Raw genomic sequence first — 19,148 nt, forward strand, 5'->3', positions numbered from 1 at the left:
AAAATAGCTGAACAAATCCCACCTTACGCCTGACAACTTTATTTCAGCAACTTGACAAGAGGTGCCATCTTTTCACTCAAGTTGTTAACAGGATGGGATGTCAACCTAGGAATTTTCAGTGGCTTTATCAGCACCCAGAGAGAGAAGCTACCTGAGACTGATAATCCAGGTAAAAACAGAGACTGAAGGAGATGGCTGAGTCCTCATCTTCCTCAGTTCTACACACTGGAGTATCTCAGAGCTTAATCTTACACTGTTTTTTTCCATTTATACTAATTTTTTAGGGTTCTCATCTAATAACAAGGCTTTAAGTACCATCACTAAACTTACGATCCCCAAATTTATATCTCCAGCCAATTCCTCATTGCGAAATTCCAGATTTATATCCAGCTGCCTACCTGACATCACTGCTAGACATCTAATGGACTTTTCAGACTTACACATGTGTAAGACCCTATTCCTGACTCCATCTCAGTAAAAGGCAGCTCCATCCTTTCTGTTCTTAGAGACAAAACCTTGTTGTCCCCCTTACCTCCTTCCATCACATATCAAATTCACCAGCAAACCATGTCCATTGTCTGATTGACCATGTCCCACCACCTTTTCTGCTTCCACTAGGGCTCAAGTCACCATCATCTTTTGCCTGAATTATTTCAACAGCCTCTCCGCTGGTCTCTGGACTCATGTCCTTGCACCTGAACAGTTACTCTCAGCACAGCAGCCAATGTGATCATCTTAAACTTAAGACCGATCTCGTCCTTCCTCTGCTCAAAATCTTCCAGTGACTCCCTATCTCTTCGGATAAAAGCCCAAAACTTGTAATCACCTCGAAGACCCTACATTATGTGGCCACCTGTCATATCTCTGCCCTTCAGCAACCTGCAGCAAATGCTTCCCTTCGCTCAATCTGCCTTGACTTTGAACACACCAAGCACGGTCCATGGCCTTCACTTTCAGTCTTCTCTGCCAGGAATATTCTCCCCCACAGATCTCCCATGGCTCCTTACCATTTACTTCAAGTCTCTCCCCCCCATACAACCTTATCAGTGAGACCTTCTCTGAAAAATGTATTTAAAATAGCAGTCTCCTTCTTCTAATGTTCTCCACCCCCGGGTCTGCTTTACTTTTTCAATAACGTTTTTTTACTATCTGATATCTTACATATTTATGCCTTTTTTGTTTTGTTTTACTTTTTCATCTCATTTGTTTACTATATGCCCTCCTTCTAGAGGCAAGTTCCTTAAGAAGAGATGCCTTGTCAGTTTTATATATTCTTGTATGTCCATTGCCTACAAAAATGCCTGGCACATAGAAGGCACCCAATAAACATTTGTTGAATGGATAAATAAATGAATTGTTCATGTCCCTGAATTAAACTGTCCTGCAGGTAGAATTCCTACATTTTTCAGTTCTCATTCAGTACATTACCCTCCTTAGCAGTTGATTTGGGGTTCTAATATGTAACCCAGAGTCTTAACTATTATATTGACCATTATATTGTTTTCCATGTCATATCCCCACCGCCTGGTTCATAGCAGGTAGTCAAATAGGTGGTGGAGGGAAAGTGGAAGGGAGTGGGGAGATGGAGAGGAAAAAGGAGAGGGAAAGTAGGGGAGAAAAGGACAGCTAGCCATAGGGTGAACAGATCTACAGAAGGAAGAACAGACAGAAGGGTCAGCCTCTGGTGTGGCACGAAGGTGAAGCACAGAGCTGGGTTTCATCCCCACTCACCAATGGCCAGGGTCATCACCCGGAGATGGTTGCGGACCAATTTCACCACCTTGCTTTTCTGCAGGGGTGTTGCTCGGCAGCAGACCACAGCTTGACAGCAAGCCGTCAGCTCCAGGAACTGCCTCTGCAGACTCTCCTGCAGGGCAAACTCCAAGGTCTTCCCAGTGATAATGAGTCCAGCCCGCTGCCCTGAATCCTGGGAGGCAGAGGGCAGGTATAAATCCTCACTTAATGATTCTTGCTCTGGGGAGGCTGGATTCTTCTTCTGAAGTTCTTTCAAAATTGTGCCCATCAGCATCTCACAGGCATCCTTGAAACAAGTGGCAAAGACAGTTAGCCTTTGAGCTCCTTGGTGGCCACATCCAGCTAAATTTGTCATTGTCTTTCTTTAGCAGTTGCTTCATCAAGGCAACCCTAGGTAGTGAATAATCAGTTATTTTCGAAGACTTCACAGCTCTTCCACAGAATTTGTGTTTATATAGGAATCAGTTAAAAGGAGGAGGACATCTCATGCCCAATTCCAAAGCTAAGAAATAGCTATGGAATTTATTTGTGCAATTTATCTTCTCAAACAGTAAATCTCAAGAGCCCTTTGGTCTTATTCTGCCAGTTACCAGCTGCTAGACTTTAGGCACCTCTCTGAGCCTCAATGTTGTCATGTGAAAAATGCAAATGTCTATGTCAGAAAAATGTTGTATGTAAGGAACAAGTAAAATAATACATGCAAAGTTCCTATTGTAAGGCACGACAACACAGAATTTAAAATAATAATTATTGTTTTTATCTTCTTTGGCTTCGATACATTCATTCCTTCATTCACTAAGTATTTATTCAGAAACTACTACATATGAGAAAACATTTAGGTGCTGTGGATACATCAATGAACAGAAAAATCCCTGTCATCATGGAGCGTACATTCTGGTCAGGATGTTCTTAGTGATGCTCATCACATCCAACTGGTGTACATCCCTCGACTCGTCTCACCCCACACTAGTTAGGAAATTCTTTAAAGACAGGTATTGTTTTTAACTTACCTTTGAAGCCTTCACAATGCCGAAAAGAGGGCCACAATGGGCACTTAAGAAATACTTATTGCATGAATTCTAGTCAAGAAGACTAACGATAACTTATTCAGAAATGATGGTGTCAGATGATCACCAAGAACAGAGCCAAGTTCTTGGTGAACAAGAACAGAGCCAATCCAGGAGCAGTGCATCGATATTTATACACTAAGCCTGAAATAGTTTATTCGCAAAAGGTCCCCTCACTCAGAAGCCATTTACTCTTATTTCAAATGCTGTTCTGTCAAGCATTTGTCAACCAACAACAAAATAAGATGGGTAAGGAAGTAGAGATGGATATGTAGGCATAACTTAACAAAGACTTCATAACCACATAAACTACAAACAAAAAATTCAACTTTAAAATGTACTACCTGGCAAGCTTTACCTTCAGGACAAATCTGATCCCAATACTACAAATATAGTTTTTGGAGCCCTCACATGTTCGGAGTGCACAGAATGCAGTCTGAGTGGATGCCCTCTAAAATGGGAATGTAAATTTTCTGTAGTTTGATGATTTGAGATTGATTACGTAGATGTTTTTATCCCCTTATTTGCATATGTATGTGCTTAGTTTTATAAATTAACTGTATTTTCATTACAGAAGTATATATGCACATACAGATGTAGTTGCTCTTCATTATTTGCAGGTTCTTTATCTGTGATGCCTCATATTTGCTAAAATTTATCTGTAATCCTATAATCAATACTCATGGTGCCTTTTCTATCATTTGTGGACGTGTAGAGTGACACAAGTTTTGAGTTATGAGACGTGCACCTCCCCACCTGAGGCTGAACTAGGTGAAGTGCTGCTGTCTTACGTTTACTCCCATACTGGAAACAAGTGTCCTTTTCGCTGTCTGTTTGGTGGCATATTTTTCACATTTTTGTGCTTTTTGTGGGTGATTTCCTTATTCAAGATGCCCTCCAAGTGCACTGCTAAAGTGCCATCTAGTGTTCCTAGACACAAGAAGGCTATGATGTGCCTTACAGAGAAAATATGTGTTAGATAAGCTCTGTTCAGTGAGTTGTATTACTGTTGGTTGTGAGTTCAATGTTAAGCATATATATATATATAATCATTATTATATACAATCATATACATATATATAAAAATAAAATCTCTGAAACAAGGTTATGCACTGACCAGTTGATAAAAACACTGTGACCGCAGGCTCATGGGAACCTAATCCTGTATTTCCCCTAGGGGTAATGGATCAGTATTCACTAACTCAGTGTTTGCCCCAACTTTATAGAACTTAACGAATAACAAGAATCAACTGTAGATAGACAGATAGATAGATAGATAGATAGATAGATAGATAGATAGATAGACAGAGATTATATAAAATATAATATAGAAATCATGCTTGACAAGCAATCAGCTTGTAGGTGCTTAGATAAAATCATCAGAACCTTTTGAAATCTCAGGCTACAAAATAGAAATACTATAATTTTATCTCCTGTCTACTTGTTATAATTGCCAAATGAGATTATGTATGAAAAAACCTTTTATTGATTCCAATAAATATGAAAGTAAAGAGTTACTATCTCAAGAGAAGACTTTAAATAAAATTATGAAAATAAAACTTAAAAAAAAAAAGATAAATCCTGAAAGGCCTTTATATATCACGGTGCAGTAAATAATCCTGGATACAATTACACTAAAACAAAAAAGGAACAAGACTTTTATGAGAATAGAAACTACATAAGGTTCGTAAATAGCTACATTTACTATGATCTAATTTGCAAATTTCTAGGAACAAAAGTTGATGGAAATTTGTAAAGTTGAGGTATTATACTGTAGAAATAAGTAGACATTCCATTGGTTGCCAGGTGGCCCACTTAGAATGTCACAGGGACAATTCCTTCACTAAATGACAAATTGGACTGCATGACTTTCAATTCCTTTTTTAATTTCCTTTTTTAATTTTAATTTAGCATCTCCTGTAGGGTGGGGAGCAGGAAGAAGAGAAAATAATACCAGTGACTTAGCTCTTAATACGTGCCCAGCATTTTATTTGAATGGACTTGAGTCATCATAAAACTAAATTATGTTCACTGTGTTCTGTTTAGTTATCTGGAAAATTCAACAGGTAGAATAGCTATTGAGAGCAAAAATAATTATCTTTTGCATTTAGGAGACTCCATAGTGGATACTCTGTAAAGACTTTTTGAATTGATAGCATTAAATGCTTTTACCATACATTGTGCATTTACAAATAAATTTCACAATCCTAAAGATTTTACTGCTCACAGAAATGTCAATGTCAAAATCGAACACGAAAAATTGATTATTTTTCCTTTCTAATGTTCATTAAACTCCTGTATCTGCCAGGTATCACATTTAACAATTTATATTTTCTCATTTAATGCTCACAACAACTCTATGAAATAGGCATTATTCTCACATTACAGGTAAGGAAAAAGGCCCACAAGTGTAACTCCCTAAGGTCATATACCTGGTCACTGGTAGTCCAAGCATTTGAACCTGGGTCTTCCCAGCCTTAAGGCACATCCAATTTAGTGACTAAAATGACTAAGCATTTCCATGTGCTCAGCCCCTGGCTGATACTGGGAGCTGGCTGGTGGTTTGGTTATGGGTCTCTGGACCATTGCCAATTGCCAAGGAGAACCTACTCTGTGTTCAATAAAGAAAATTCTCCTTCCTCATAATGTATGATCTACTTGGGTATTAATTGAGGCCTGAACACAAACACACAGCTAACCAAACATGGCAGCTTGTGACAAAAGCCCAAGATGTGATCCAGATGAGAAGCTCCAGAAGATTTCTGAGGCTGGTTGCCGTGACACAATGAATGTTACTGATTAAGTCTGAGTACGGAGGAAGCAATGAAGAAAGTTTTCCAAGCTAATTAAACAATGTGCCTAAATCTTGAGACTATCACTATACTAGGAATCTTCTGAAAAAAATAAAATAGAGTACTTGTGTTAGAGGTTGGGGCTGGGGACTGAAAAAAATAGGCTGGGTCCAAACCTCTTAAGTTCCTTCTCCTTAAAAAAACCTTTTTTTCCCTTCTTTAAAACAAACTTTTGGTAGTTTCTCAGGAGCACTATCTAAAAATTGCCAGTAGAGGACATGATGACCCTGAGAGTCTATTTTTAGAACGACCATAAAAATATTATTCACCTGAGTACAATAGAAATCATCACTTCTCCTCAACGGGAAAGGGGGGCGGGTAGAGTCCTGCCCCCAAGCTTGATATATTTTGTCTATGGGCTAAATCTTGTCAAATCCCTAATAATCCAATTAGGGAGGGATAAAAATAAAAAAGAAACTTTTTAAAATGCCTTTATTCAGCAATGATGCGTCTGAATCATTACGATGTTTCATGAAGCCTTTAGAATACCTATGGTAGCCACCTGCCCCCAAGCACGAGCTGGGCTGCTGGAAAGAATAAACAATTATCAAGAAGCTAAAGATTATCAGTTTTTCTTTCTTCTCATCGTCATCAAATTACAAATGCGCCACTGGCTTTGCAAAAACAAAAAGACTGGTTTAATCTCACTGTACATACTTTACTTTGGGTATTGAGGATAAAGAGCTTGTCATCGGGCTCCAGGAGTTTGCACGCATAAGCAATGTTGACAGCTGTCTCCTGCTTGTCCCCTGTCAGCATCCACACCTTGATGCCAGCTTTGTGAAGGGCTTCCATAGCTTCAGGAACTCCCTCCTGCAGACGGTCTTCAATGCCAGTAGCACCTGAAAAATCACCAAAGTGCAACAGGGCATATAAGAAACTAAAGCCAGCCGATGCTTACCTAGGCTATAATTGAACAATATCTGTTAGCCAACCCAATCTTTTTCTCGTAATTTCTGGGGATCCAAAGGAAGTCTGAAGACCCAGATCAAAATCATATACAAAGTGATATCTTGGGAAGGAAGCTTTCGGAATCAACCAGTGTATCAAAGTTACTTGTTCTCCTTTTGGCTAGCTTTCTTTTCTGTAAATTGAAGGGGGTGTTTCTGTTGCTTATGTCACCTTGCTCTACGATTTTATAATTCTATGATACTCCCAAGGGTAAAGGCAGGATTTTAAAGAATGCCCTTGTCGGTAAGACAGTGTCTATTTTCAATACTCTTTCATAGCATAAGTCCATAATTTCCTTTATCGGAAAAACTGGGTGACAGATAAGTTTTGGAATTCAAACGTTTTGCAGATCTTAAAAAGGTAATAGGTTGCATATCATATTTTGTAATATCTGATAATCAAGCATATTGATATTTCTGCAACAAACACACAAATGTTCACACTAATTAGGATAATAAAGACTTACAAATAGTCTTATCAAATCAGGCCTGATTTTGCTGCCAAACGGCTTTTGGCACAGAGCCCACAGAGCATTTGAGAGTTTGGAATTTCGGATGAGGAAATGTGGACCCACAGTACGGACAGTGTCACAGAGAAATGACTTAGCAGCGGGCATCACTACTCTATTGGCCAGATACTAAGTGAGATCGTTGTTTTTCTCTGAACCAGTGGGATGGGGCTCAGAGGTTGGTCTCTTGCTGTGTTAGTGCTTGTGGGGACAGAGCCAGGAGTGCAGTTTCCAGGCTCTCAGCCTCACGTGGAAAGGTGCTGGCTCAGGTAGTAAATGACCATCAACTGTGATTGGATGGCCATCGGCTGTGGCTAGTTGGCCGTCAGCTGTAACCAGTGAGCCACTGGCCACTAATATAATTGCTGTGGCTATGCTAGCAGAAAATGGGGGGCCTAGCAAGAAGATGGTGGCTAGCAAGTGAGGATTGCAGTTGAGGATTGCAAGTGAGGATTGCAGTTAGCATGGCGGATTGCAGCTGGCAGGTGAGGTTGGTTGGTTGGCAGAGAAGCGGCCGGCAGATTGCGGATCATGTGGCTCCTGCTTCCTGTGTCTCCAACCCAGCCACCAGCGAGAATATAGTGGTATGACTCCCCTATTTATGGCTCTGTGAATGTTCCTTTTTGGTCTCACCCTATCCTGTGTTCTTGCGTGGGGTGTGGGACCAGAGACCCCACATGACACCCTGCATGACAGTGTTTATATTAGAAACTAGATCTCCAGACACTAAGGCAGTGGTTCTCAATCTTGGCTCCTCTTAGAATTACTTGGAAAGCTTTTAAAAATTCAAATGTCCAGGCTACACATCAGACTTGTTGACAGAATCCCAAGTAGTTTTTAAAGTGCTCCAGGTGATTTCAAGATGCAGCTCAATCTGAGACAAGAGGTGTCAGTTGTGCAACCTTGAGTTGAAATCAGAAAGCAAGAGAGAGAAATATTAGGTTGGTGCAAAAGTAATTGTGGTTTAAAAGGTTAAAAATAATTGCAAAAACCGCAATTACTTTTGCACCACCCTAATATATTTCATTAGTCCAGCGGCAGGAGCAGGATAATGAATACAGGCCTTGGAACCAGGTAACCCTGAGTTTCTTCCAAGCTCTGTCACTGAACTGCTCTGTGCTCCAAGTTATCTTCTAAATAAAATGAAGATTTGTTGTACAGGTTCAAAAAGCAACACATAGTAAGTAACTTATCCAATGTCTGACAAGAAACTTAAGCTTTCTTCTCGTGAACCAGGATATTTATTTGACTTTGTACTCTACCTTAGTGTTGTGTTTTTAAATGACCACCCTGATACCACCATCAATGAAGTGTAGTTCACAGCAATGGAAAACAGAATGGAAAAGACTGGAAACTGGGTAGAAAAGACTGGAAACTGGGTTGGCAGAATCACATCTATCTATTAGATCAAAGTGGGGGCAGAGGGAAGCACTGGTTAGTACCTTAGAGATATCAAGTGTTTTTCAAAATTCTCCATTCAGGAAATACAACATAGTCTACTTACCAAGTAAAGTTAGTTTGTTCTCCAATCTCATGGCAGATTCAAGTAGTAATTCTTCCCTGTTGTCAATGCTGGTTTCAGCTAAAAAATGATTCCTCAGCCAGTCTGCATATTCAGTGTCACTCATGACCTATGGAGGGGAAAAGAGCTATGAGACAGGTCACATGATGATCTTGCCAGGACTTAGCCCTGCAGAAATGTCAAGCCATCAACCTGTTTTAGGCATTCCTCTCTCTGGGCACACTCGTGCCGGGTCAATCTCCTCATGCTGTTCCGAATTCTGTGATCAGACTAGTGCAGCAATGATGATAGATGGACCCTACAGCTCAGTATCTCTGGGAAATTCTAGGCACCATATACGATGAAAGTAGGTTAATCTAGTTAATTAAACCAGAAGTATGCAGGTGGGAGAAGTCTCCACTTAGTGGTGCAATTGAGAAAGTGGCATCAGGATTGTTCAGGTATTATGTCGGCAGCAACACTTCTGATCTTCTGATGGTTAGTTTATGGGGTTAGTGACTTGTAAAGGTAAAAAAGAGAGAGGGGGCCATCTGGGTGAAGCAAGAAAATCCTGTTCCAAACAGAAGTAAAGTGGAGTTCCTAAAGAAGGAACCAATGATACATTTTCCTTTGTATTCAGGTTGCCATCGAGGTTCTATCTATTCATACATAGTTGTAAGAATGGAGAGTTCAAGATCAAAAGAGGCTCTCTGCCTTTTCGGTGAAACGATCTTGCCCCTGATAAAAAAATCTAGCCCAATGAATGTCAGATTCTCCTAAATCAGATAACCTTATGGAATGAGCAGTGGGCTAGCAGCCTTACCTTCTTTGCTATACATAAAGTGCGTAGGCCTCGTTTGGCATAGTCATCCAAGTGTTTCTGGGTTTTCTCCCTTATTATCATCTGTTGTTTTTCCAGACTTGCTCCATCTGAAATAATCAACAAAACACAAGTGTTCCCACCAGTCAGTCCAATTACAGATACATTTTAAAAAACAGTGATAGTTTAACCCACAACAAACAAAAAGCCCTGTGATTTTGAATCCCAAATGTGCACTTATACAAGAGATCCTCAGAATAAATCTCTCCCTTGTTCCTTTCTCCCTGGGGAGAGTAAAATACCAAGAACTTAATATACACACTGTTCCCACACCATCAGTAACCACAGTAACAGTAACTACAACAATTCTGGTAGCCATTCATTGAGATTACCATTGGCCAGGCACTGGGCGAAGGCTGTATACATATTGTATATGGTATGCCATTAAACCTCTGAAGAAACTATAAAGACGATGCCATAATCCCCATAGACTGAACACTTAGGCACAGACTAGTTAGGTAATTTTATCATAGCTAACGACAGAGACCACATTTGAACCCAGGTCTGGGTAGCCCCAAAACTTGTATGCTTTCTCACCAAATCCTAGGCAGCTTCCCCTGCTTCACCAAGTGTGACTGGCCCCATGTATCTGCTTGTTTTCCTTCATAAAGCCATTGAGAGTGGTCTTTTACTCACTGAGCCCTTTTACTCCAGAACTCTTTCACTTCTGGATGAACCCACCTAAGGAAGCCACGGAGAGCAATTCCATGATGACAGAATCAGCACCCTTTGTATACACCACAACTTGATTGGAAAGCGGGTGGCGGACCACCACGGACATTCTTTTTCTTACTGAGTCGAAGGGCAGGATGTGTAGGAGTTGAAATGTTAAGGGTCCCAAAGCAGCAAAGTCCACCATGACCTGCTCTGGTGTCCGGGACTGTAAAGTGCATCGGTAAGCCCTGGCGGCATATACTAAGGCTGCTTCATCTGGGCTCTCGGCCTCATAACACAGGTTCGAGGCCAAGGGCTGTCCAGGGAGGGAATCCACCTTGGCATTTGTGATGCCTGCTTCACTGTTTTGTTTCTCTGTGTCTGTGGGGCAAGCTGAGTTATCAGAACCCTGAGGGCTCTCGCCTGTCTGTGGGCACTCTTCCTCCACAGATGAAGACAGTTTCATTCGACTGAAAAGAGATAGTCTGCTAACAAAGGCGTTGGGGACCCCAGAAGATGGTTCTTTCCCACTGGCAAGAGATGGTGAACTTGATCTTCGGACAGACAATCTCTGGAAAAGGTTTTTAATCTCTTCCAAAGACTTAGTTGGCAGTCCACTCAGTGTAGAGAGTCTGATCTAGGAAAGAATTTGGGAAGGTCTCAATAATACAGTCAAAAGCAGTTTATAACAAATTTGAAGTCAAACTAGGAAAAAATTAGATGCGAAGAGTTACCATTCCCTTAAGTAGCTAGCAGCCTGCTTCATGCTGACAACTGCCACTGAAAACATTAATAATTAAAAAAAAATTATGAAAAATATGTGCTAATATTGATGGCATTATGAATTTCTACAATATTTAGGAAGACATTTGACAACTGAAAGACATAAAGTGCTAATATTGCTAGCAGTGTGCATAATTATAGCAATTTTTCCTAATGAACTAATTTAAAATATAGAAAATCCATAATCTTTATTGTATGCATCCTAGCAATAACAATTTAAAAATTAATGTAAGCAAATTAAGTATTCAATAATAGCATATTAGATTATGAAGACCAATTAATTAGATCCTAAAATTTTCTCATTGAGAAATGCCCAAGGAATTAGAAAGTTTTCTCTTTAGATGATTAATTTTATGATAGTCTGAGGGACTCATGATGTTCAATTATCGAGCTTACTAACAACACAGAAATGAAAAGTGAAGCTCAATCACAGATGAGGTTTCTATATTCCATGTGAATTCTGATTAACTCCTTATTCACTGCTTTTCTATCATTACCTTGAAACATCATGAAACTTAGGCTCTTATAAGCCCACAGAGATTTTATTCTAGGCCATAGAAAATTATATTTTGGGGGGATAAGGCATCAATATTTCTTAAGCATAAAACACCAAAAGATGCTTACTTTGGAAATAGATGTATATGAATATTGTACATTGGGAGAAAACAACACCCAGCGATTTATTCTCTAATTACATAATCACTTTTCAAAGGGCAACTTTCTAGTCAAAATCTTATATAAAAATACAGTTTCTGATCAAATGAAAGCTTAATTGGAAATAAATTATCTTTATGTTAAAGTTGACCACCTTTGAAGTTGCCAAAAGAAAATTACCTGATAGAAAATTAAAATTTAATTGGGTTGTGCTGCAAAAGGGGAGATAGTCATACACAAGGAAACCAGCACAGCAAGTGCTGATTCACCGGTCTCTAAAACAAGTTTTTCTTTTTAATTGAAAATAAATTTTCCAGAAATTCTAAGCTACAAATAGACGTTAGTGGGAATTTCAGAACCTGGGTATATTACAGATGTACTGGATTATAGATTGACTGCATTAAAACTAACCCAACTGGTACATGAAAAAGGGTACATTATCATTAAACACGATAATAAATCCAATACTTTATATTTTGCTTGATGTAGCGCATATGATGTTGGATGTCTCAAAAGTCTCAAAGAAAGCTTCAATTTAGTAAGAAAACTAAAGCAAAATGAATACAGCCACATTCCACAAGAACCATTTTCAGCAGCTACTCTCCTAGAGGCAAAATAGTGTAGAAGCACTGAGTCATACTTCCTGGGTTCAAGTCCCACCTCCCCCACAAACCCATCGTGTGACCCTGGGCAAGTTACTTTAGTTACTTTACCTCAACTGTAAAATAGGAAATAGACTGACAGTACCTAATTCATGGGGTTGTTGGGAGGATTAAACATGTTAATACCAGTAAATCACTTAGAACATTATAAGTGCAGAGCGCGGATTAAGTGCTGTATAAATAATAAGCTGCTATTATTAGTGGCTATTATTAATTATCCACATAAAAACCAGTACAAGTACATTTAAATCCAAAGTTCTTTTCTGGAAGATGACCCTTGTTTGCATGAGAGACCTTACCTTCTGCCGTGGTTGGTTAGGAGCAGAAACCACTACTGTGTTGCAAATTGCCAATGCAATAAAGAAGTCGATAATGTACAAAATCTCCATTGGTGGATTTGGGATGGTCTCATCTACTGAGGTAAACAGCTGAGATGTTATTTGACTAAATTTATCCAAAAGCCTGGTGTCTGGTACCACATCTGTTTCCTGGAGATCCAATAAGACAAAGTATTGTTACTGAGAAGCATCTAAAAATGAGAGTTTTAAATCTACATGATTAGCAGCTTTTAAACCAGAATCTATAAAGCATGAGACAGTCAACTTTATTCTTCAAAAAAAAATTCATAGTAAGTGAGAATAGAGAAATAAAAGACAAAACAAAAGAAGGAAAATCTGGAATGTAAAATATTAATGGAGACTGCCTTGACTATGAACTTAAACTAAAGATAGGAACAGTGCCTTTCACCAAAATCTAGTTGAATGAGTGTTTTCGTATTTTAAAATACACAGTACTAGAGCTATATTTTAGGACCTTACCTTGGGCATAGGTTAATCCAACAGTAACCAATGAGTATCAATTCTTTTTTTAAAAAGTTGAGGGTATGATTCATACCATGCAATTTTTTCTTTCAATTTATTGGGGTGACAATTGTTAGTAAAATTACATAGATTTCAAGTGTACAATTCTGTATTACATCATCTGTAAATCCCATTGTGTATTCACCACCCAGAGTCAGTTCTCCTTCCATCATTATAAATTTGATCCCCCTTACCCTCATATACCTCCCCCCAACCCCATTACCCTCTGGTCACCACTAAACTATTGTCTGTGTCTATGAGTTTTTGTTTCTCATTTGTTTGTCTTGTTCTTTTGTTGATTTTGGTTTATATACCACATATCAGTGAAATTATATGGTTCTCTGCTTTTTCTGTCTGACTTATTTCGCTTAGCATTATACTCTCAAGATCCATCCATGTTGTCACAAATGTTCCTATATCATCTTTTCTTACTGCCGAATAGTATTCCATTGTGTATATATACCACAACTTCTTTATCCATTCATCTATCGAAGGACATTTTGGTTGTTTCCATGTCTTGGCAACCGTAAACAAAGCTGCAATGAACATTGGAGCACACGTGTCTTTATGGATAAATGTTTTCAGATTTTTTGGGTAGATACCCAGGAGAGGGATTGCTGGGTCATATGGTAATTCTATTCGTAATTTTTTGAGGGACCTCCACACTGCCTTCCATAACGGCTGCACCAGCCTGCATTCCCACCAACAGTGTATGAGGGTTCCTTTTTCTCCACAGCCTCTCCAACACTTGTTACTATTTGTCTTGTTGATGATAGCCATTCTGACTGCATACCATGCAATTTTAACAAAATATTTTATGGCTCAAGTCACCACTATTGTTAAAAACTAACCTTCCAAAATACAAATTACTGTGAGGAGGTTACCAGATTTAATCAGCATTTCCTAGTAATATTCTACAAGACATTAATAAAGGTTCCTTAAAGAGATTTCCAAGATCAAAAAAAATGGCGGCGTGAGGTGAGCCTCTGTAACGCTCCCCTGGAATTTACAACGAATCGGACAACAATAACTCCACAAAGGACTCCTTGCACAGCAGACAGGCAAGACGAAGAGGCCCACTACTGAATTCACCTCCAGGTGGGTGAATCGCGCGAGCGGGGGAGGAGGGAGAGGAGAAGTGCGGAGACGCGAGCGGGGGAGGAGGGAGAGGAGAAGTGCGGAGACGGAGCCGCGCGGGCGCAGGACACAGACCTAGCTCAGTGCTCCGAGCTCGCTACTCCCGGATCTTCCGCAGCTGCGGGAGAGGGAAGGACTCGGACTGCTAGGGCTCCGCTTACGGCCCACAGGGCTGAGGGGGCAGCATAGAACACGGCTGAAACCAACGCTCCCTGCAGCAAAGACTGAGGGAAGAGGGCTGAAATCGGTGGTTTAAGCCCTCACTGCCCAGCGGAGAACGGAAGTCTTAGGCACGGAGACTAGCCCCCTCCCTACCCTCCCAGAGCTCGCCCCGCCCCCACCTGCCCGGTGCTAGAAGCGATAAAGTAGCAGTGTCGGATCAAAGGACAGAATATTTGCTGCTCTGAGAACTGTGGACCGCAGACACAGATTCGCAGCTCAACTAGTTCCGGCAAAGGGGAGGGAGCTGTGGAAGCAGGACTGGCTGTGGTGGTGGTCGCCGCCATTGCTCTGGGCCATCTCTCACAACTCACCCCGCCCCTAGCCCCACCTATCTGGGCGGATCCCTACAGGAGTAAACAGAACTGCTGAAACAAATGGGCTCTGAATCTGTTGCAGAAAGAGCTTGGAACTCCAAAAGCTCTTCGCATACCTATCAACCTGTTGCAGAAGACACTCCTGTAGATGTCTAGGAAGAGAAATAGTAAACCAGTGATTGCCATGAATAACCAAGGCAACAAGATAGCTCAGAAAGAAAGTGAAAAGTCTCCAGAAAAGGAACTTAGAGATATGGACCTTTGTGATTTAAATGACAGAGAATTCAAGATCGCAATTCTGAAAAAACTGAACGAGATGCAAGAAAACACAGAAAGGCAGTTTAATAAACTCAGAAACACAATCAAAGAACACCATGAGCATTTTACAAAAGAGATTGAAATCTTGAAAAAGAACCAAATAGAATTTCTGGAGATTAAGAACTCAATAGAAGAAATTAACAATAAAATATCCAGCTTAGGTAGTAGAGTTGACCAGATGGAGGAAAGAATCAGTGACATCGAAGATAGGAACCTGGAATTTACACAGAGGGAAGAAGAAAGAGACTTGAGACTTAAAAGAAATGAAAGAACTCTACAAGAACTTTCTGACTCCATCAGAAAGAGCAATATAAGAATAATGGGCATACCAGAAGGAGAAGAAAGAGGGAAGGGAACAGAGAATATATTCAAACAAATCGTCGATGAGAACTTCCCAAACTTGTGGACAGAACTGGATCCTCGAATCCAAGAAGCAAATAGAACACCTAATTACCTCAATCCCAACAGGCATTCACCAAGGCACATTGTATTGAAGCTGTCTAAAATCAATGACAAAGAAAGAATCCTCAAGGCAGCCAGGGAAAAGAAGACAGTAACTTACAAACGAAAGCCCATTAGATTATCATCAGATTTTTCAGCAGAAACTCTACAAGCTAGGAGGGAATGGAACCAAATATTCAAACTATTGAAAGAGAGAAATCACGAGCCAAGAATAATATATCCAGCAAAGATCTCTTTTAGATATGAAGGAGGAATAAAGACCTTTCCAGACATCCAGAAGCTGAGGGAATTTTCTAATACACAACCTGCACTACAAGAAATACTAAAGGAGGCTATTAGACCACCATCAACAGGGACAACTTGTGGCAACCGAAACATAAAAAGGGGGAGCGTAAAGGCCTGAACTGGAATATGGGAATAGAGAAAGTAAGCGTACTGAAGAAACTGGAATACTCTAAATATCAAACTTTCTTTTACATAAACTCAAGGGTAACCACTCAAAAAACATCCAAATCTGAAATATATACTGTAATAAAAGAAGAAACAGAGGGAAACATCATAGAATACCACCACACAGAAATAACAGACAACAACAAAAAGGCAAAGAAACAATGGAGACACAGCCTTACCAGAAAACTAAAGACAGAATGACAGGAAATCCTCACATATCAATAATCACCCTAAATGTAAATGGACTGAACTCACCAATAAAGAGACACAGAGTAGCAGATTGGATCAAAAAACTAAACCCAACCATATGCTGCCTACAAGAGACACATCTCAGCTACAAGGACAAGCATAGACTCAAAGTGAAAGGGTGGAAATTGACACTCCAAGCAAATGGTACCCAGAGAAAATCAGGTGTAGCCATAATGATTTCCGATGAAACAGACTTGAGGGTGAAAAAGATAACAAGAGACAAAGATGGACATTTCATAATGGTAAAGGGGACTATACAACAAGAAGACATAACAGTCATCAATATTTATGCCCCCAATCAGGGAGCACCGAAATATACCAAGCAACTACTAACAGAACTAAAGGGAGAAATTGACCAAAACACAATTATACTAGGGGACTTAAATACGTCATTGACAGCTATGGATAGATCATCCAAACAGAAGATAAATAACGAAATCGCAGCCCTAAATGACACATTAGATGAATTGGACATAATTGACATATATAGAGCACTTCATCCTAAAACATCAGACTATACATTCTTTTCTAGTGTACATGGAACATTCTCAAGGATAGACCATATATTGGGACACAAAATCAGCCTCAGCAAATTTAAGAAGATTGAAATCATACCAAACATATTCTCTGATCACAAAGCTTTAAAATTGGATATCAACTGCAAAAAGAAAACAGGAAAAAACACAAATACATGGAGATTAAACAACATACTTTTAAAGAACGACTGGGTCAAAGAAGAAATTAGAGGAGAGCTCAAAAGATACATAGAAACAAATGACAATGAAAATACATCCTACCAAAATTTTTGGGATGCCGCGAAAGCAGTTTTAAGAGGGAAATTTATATCATTACAGGCCTATCTCAAGAAACAAGAAAAATCCCAAATAAATAACCTCATGTTACACCTTAAAAAACTAGAAAAAGAAGAACAAGCGAAACCCAAGGTCAGCAGAAGAAAGGAAATAACAAAAATCAGAGCAGAACTAAATGAAATAGAGAACAAAAAGACAATAGAAAAAATTAATGTGACAAAAAGCTGGTTCTTTGAAAAGATTAACAAAATCGACAAACCCTTGGCTAGACTCACTAAGATAAAAAGAGAGAGGACACTAATTAACAAAATCAGAAATGAAAAAGGGGAAGTTATCACGGACACCACAGAAATACAAAGGATTATCCAAGAATACTATGAAGGACTATATGCCACCAAATTTAATAACTTAGAAGAAATGGACAAGTTCTTAGAAACATATAGCCTTCCAAGGCTGAATCATGAAGAACTGGAAAATCTTAACAGGCCGATCACCAGTAAGGAAATTGAATCAGTCATCAAAAACCTTCCCAAAATCAAAAGTCCTGGACCAGATGGCTTCACCAGTGAATTCTACCAAACCTTCAAAGAGGATCTAATACCAATCCTGCTCAAACTCTTCCAAAAAATTGAAGAAGAGTCAGTACTCCCTAACTCATTTTATGAGGCCAACATTACCCTGATACCAAAACCTGGTAAGGACAACACAAAAAAAGAAAACTACAGACCTATATCTCTGATGAATACAGATGCTAAAATCCTAAACAAAATTCTAGCAAATCGAATACAACAATGCATTAAAAAGATTATTCATCACGACCAAGTGGGGTTCATCCCCGGGGCACAAGGATGGTTCAACATTCGCAAATCCATCAATGTGATACATCACATAAACAAAATAAAGGACAAAAATCATATGATTCTATCAATTGATGCAGAAAAAGCATTTGATAAGATACAACATCCATTTATGATTAAAACACTTACTAAAATTGGTATAGAAGGAAAATACCTCAACATAATAAAGGCCATATACGACAAGCCCTCAGCTAATCTCATAATTAATGGTGAAAAGCTGAAGCCCTTTGCTCTACGTTCAGGAACACGACAAGGTTGTCCCCTATCACCTCTGCTTTTCAACATAGTGTTGGAAGTCCTCGCCAGAGCTATCAGGCAAGAGAAAGAAATAAAAGGCATCCAAATTGGGAATGAAGAAGTTAAATTGTCACTCTTTGCAGATGACATGATGCTATATATAGAAAACCCTAAAGACTCCACCAAAAAGCTATTAGAAACAATCAATGAATACAGTAAAGTTGCTGGCTACAAAATCAACGTACAAAAGTCCATTGCTTTCTTATATACCAACAATGAAATCTCAGAAAAAGAGATAGAAAAAACAATTCCTTTTGCAATTGCAGCAAAAAGAACAAAATACCTGGGAATAAACTTAACCAAGGATGTGAAGGATTTATATGCTGAAAATTATAAGACATTTTTGAAAGAAATTGAAGAAGACACAAAGAAATGGAAAGACATTCCGTGCTCATGGATTGGAAGAATCAACATAGTTAAAATGGCCATATTACCCAAAGCCATATACAGATTTAATGCAATCCCCATTAAAATCCCAATGGCATTTTTTAAAGAAATAGAACAAAAAATCATCAGATTTGTTTGGAACCACAAAAGACCCCGAATAGCCAAAGCAATATTAAAAAAAAAAGAACAATACTGGAGGTATCACACTCCCTGATTTTTCCTTGTACTACAGGGCTACAATAATCAAAACAGCTTGGTATTGGCGGAAAAACAGACACATAGACCAATGGAATAGAATTGAGAACCCAGAAATAAAACCACATGAATATGGACAGATAATTTTTGACAAAGAAGCTAAAAACATACAATGGAGAAAAGACAGCCTCTTCAATAAATGGTGCTGGCAGAAGTGGATAGCTACGTGCAAAAGAATGAAACTGGACTGCTATCTGTCACCATGTACCAAAATTAATTCAAAATGGATCAAAGACTTAAGCATAAGACCTGACACAATAA

General features: G+C 39.2%; 1 protein-coding gene across 7 annotated transcripts in view; it reads right to left on the reverse strand.

Moving 5' to 3' along the window:
* Positions 1–19,148, reverse strand: part of ATP10D (ATPase phospholipid transporting 10D (putative)) — a 109,228-nt gene that overhangs the window by 21,626 nt on the left and 68,454 nt on the right. For all 7 annotated transcript variants that reach the window (XR_013994114.1, XR_013994115.1, XM_081061582.1 and 4 more), the window contains 6 exons: positions 12,567–12,755; positions 10,196–10,805; positions 9,458–9,564; positions 8,638–8,764; positions 6,332–6,516; positions 1,732–2,041 (listed from right to left, as the gene is read on the reverse strand). Coding sequence is in view for 5 of the 7 variants with exons in the window: in XM_081061582.1 (XP_080917708.1) it covers positions 1,732–2,041; positions 6,332–6,516; positions 8,638–8,764; positions 9,458–9,564; positions 10,196–10,805; positions 12,567–12,755 (1,528 nt within the window). In the remaining 2 variants the exon portion in view is untranslated. The remainder of the gene's footprint in view (positions 1–1,731; positions 2,042–6,331; positions 6,517–8,637; positions 8,765–9,457; positions 9,565–10,195; positions 10,806–12,566; positions 12,756–19,148) is intronic.

Source organism: Rhinolophus hipposideros (genome assembly GCF_964194185.1).
Source record: "Rhinolophus hipposideros genome assembly, chromosome: 1".
NCBI classification, from domain to species: domain Eukaryota; kingdom Metazoa; phylum Chordata; class Mammalia; order Chiroptera; family Rhinolophidae; genus Rhinolophus; species Rhinolophus hipposideros.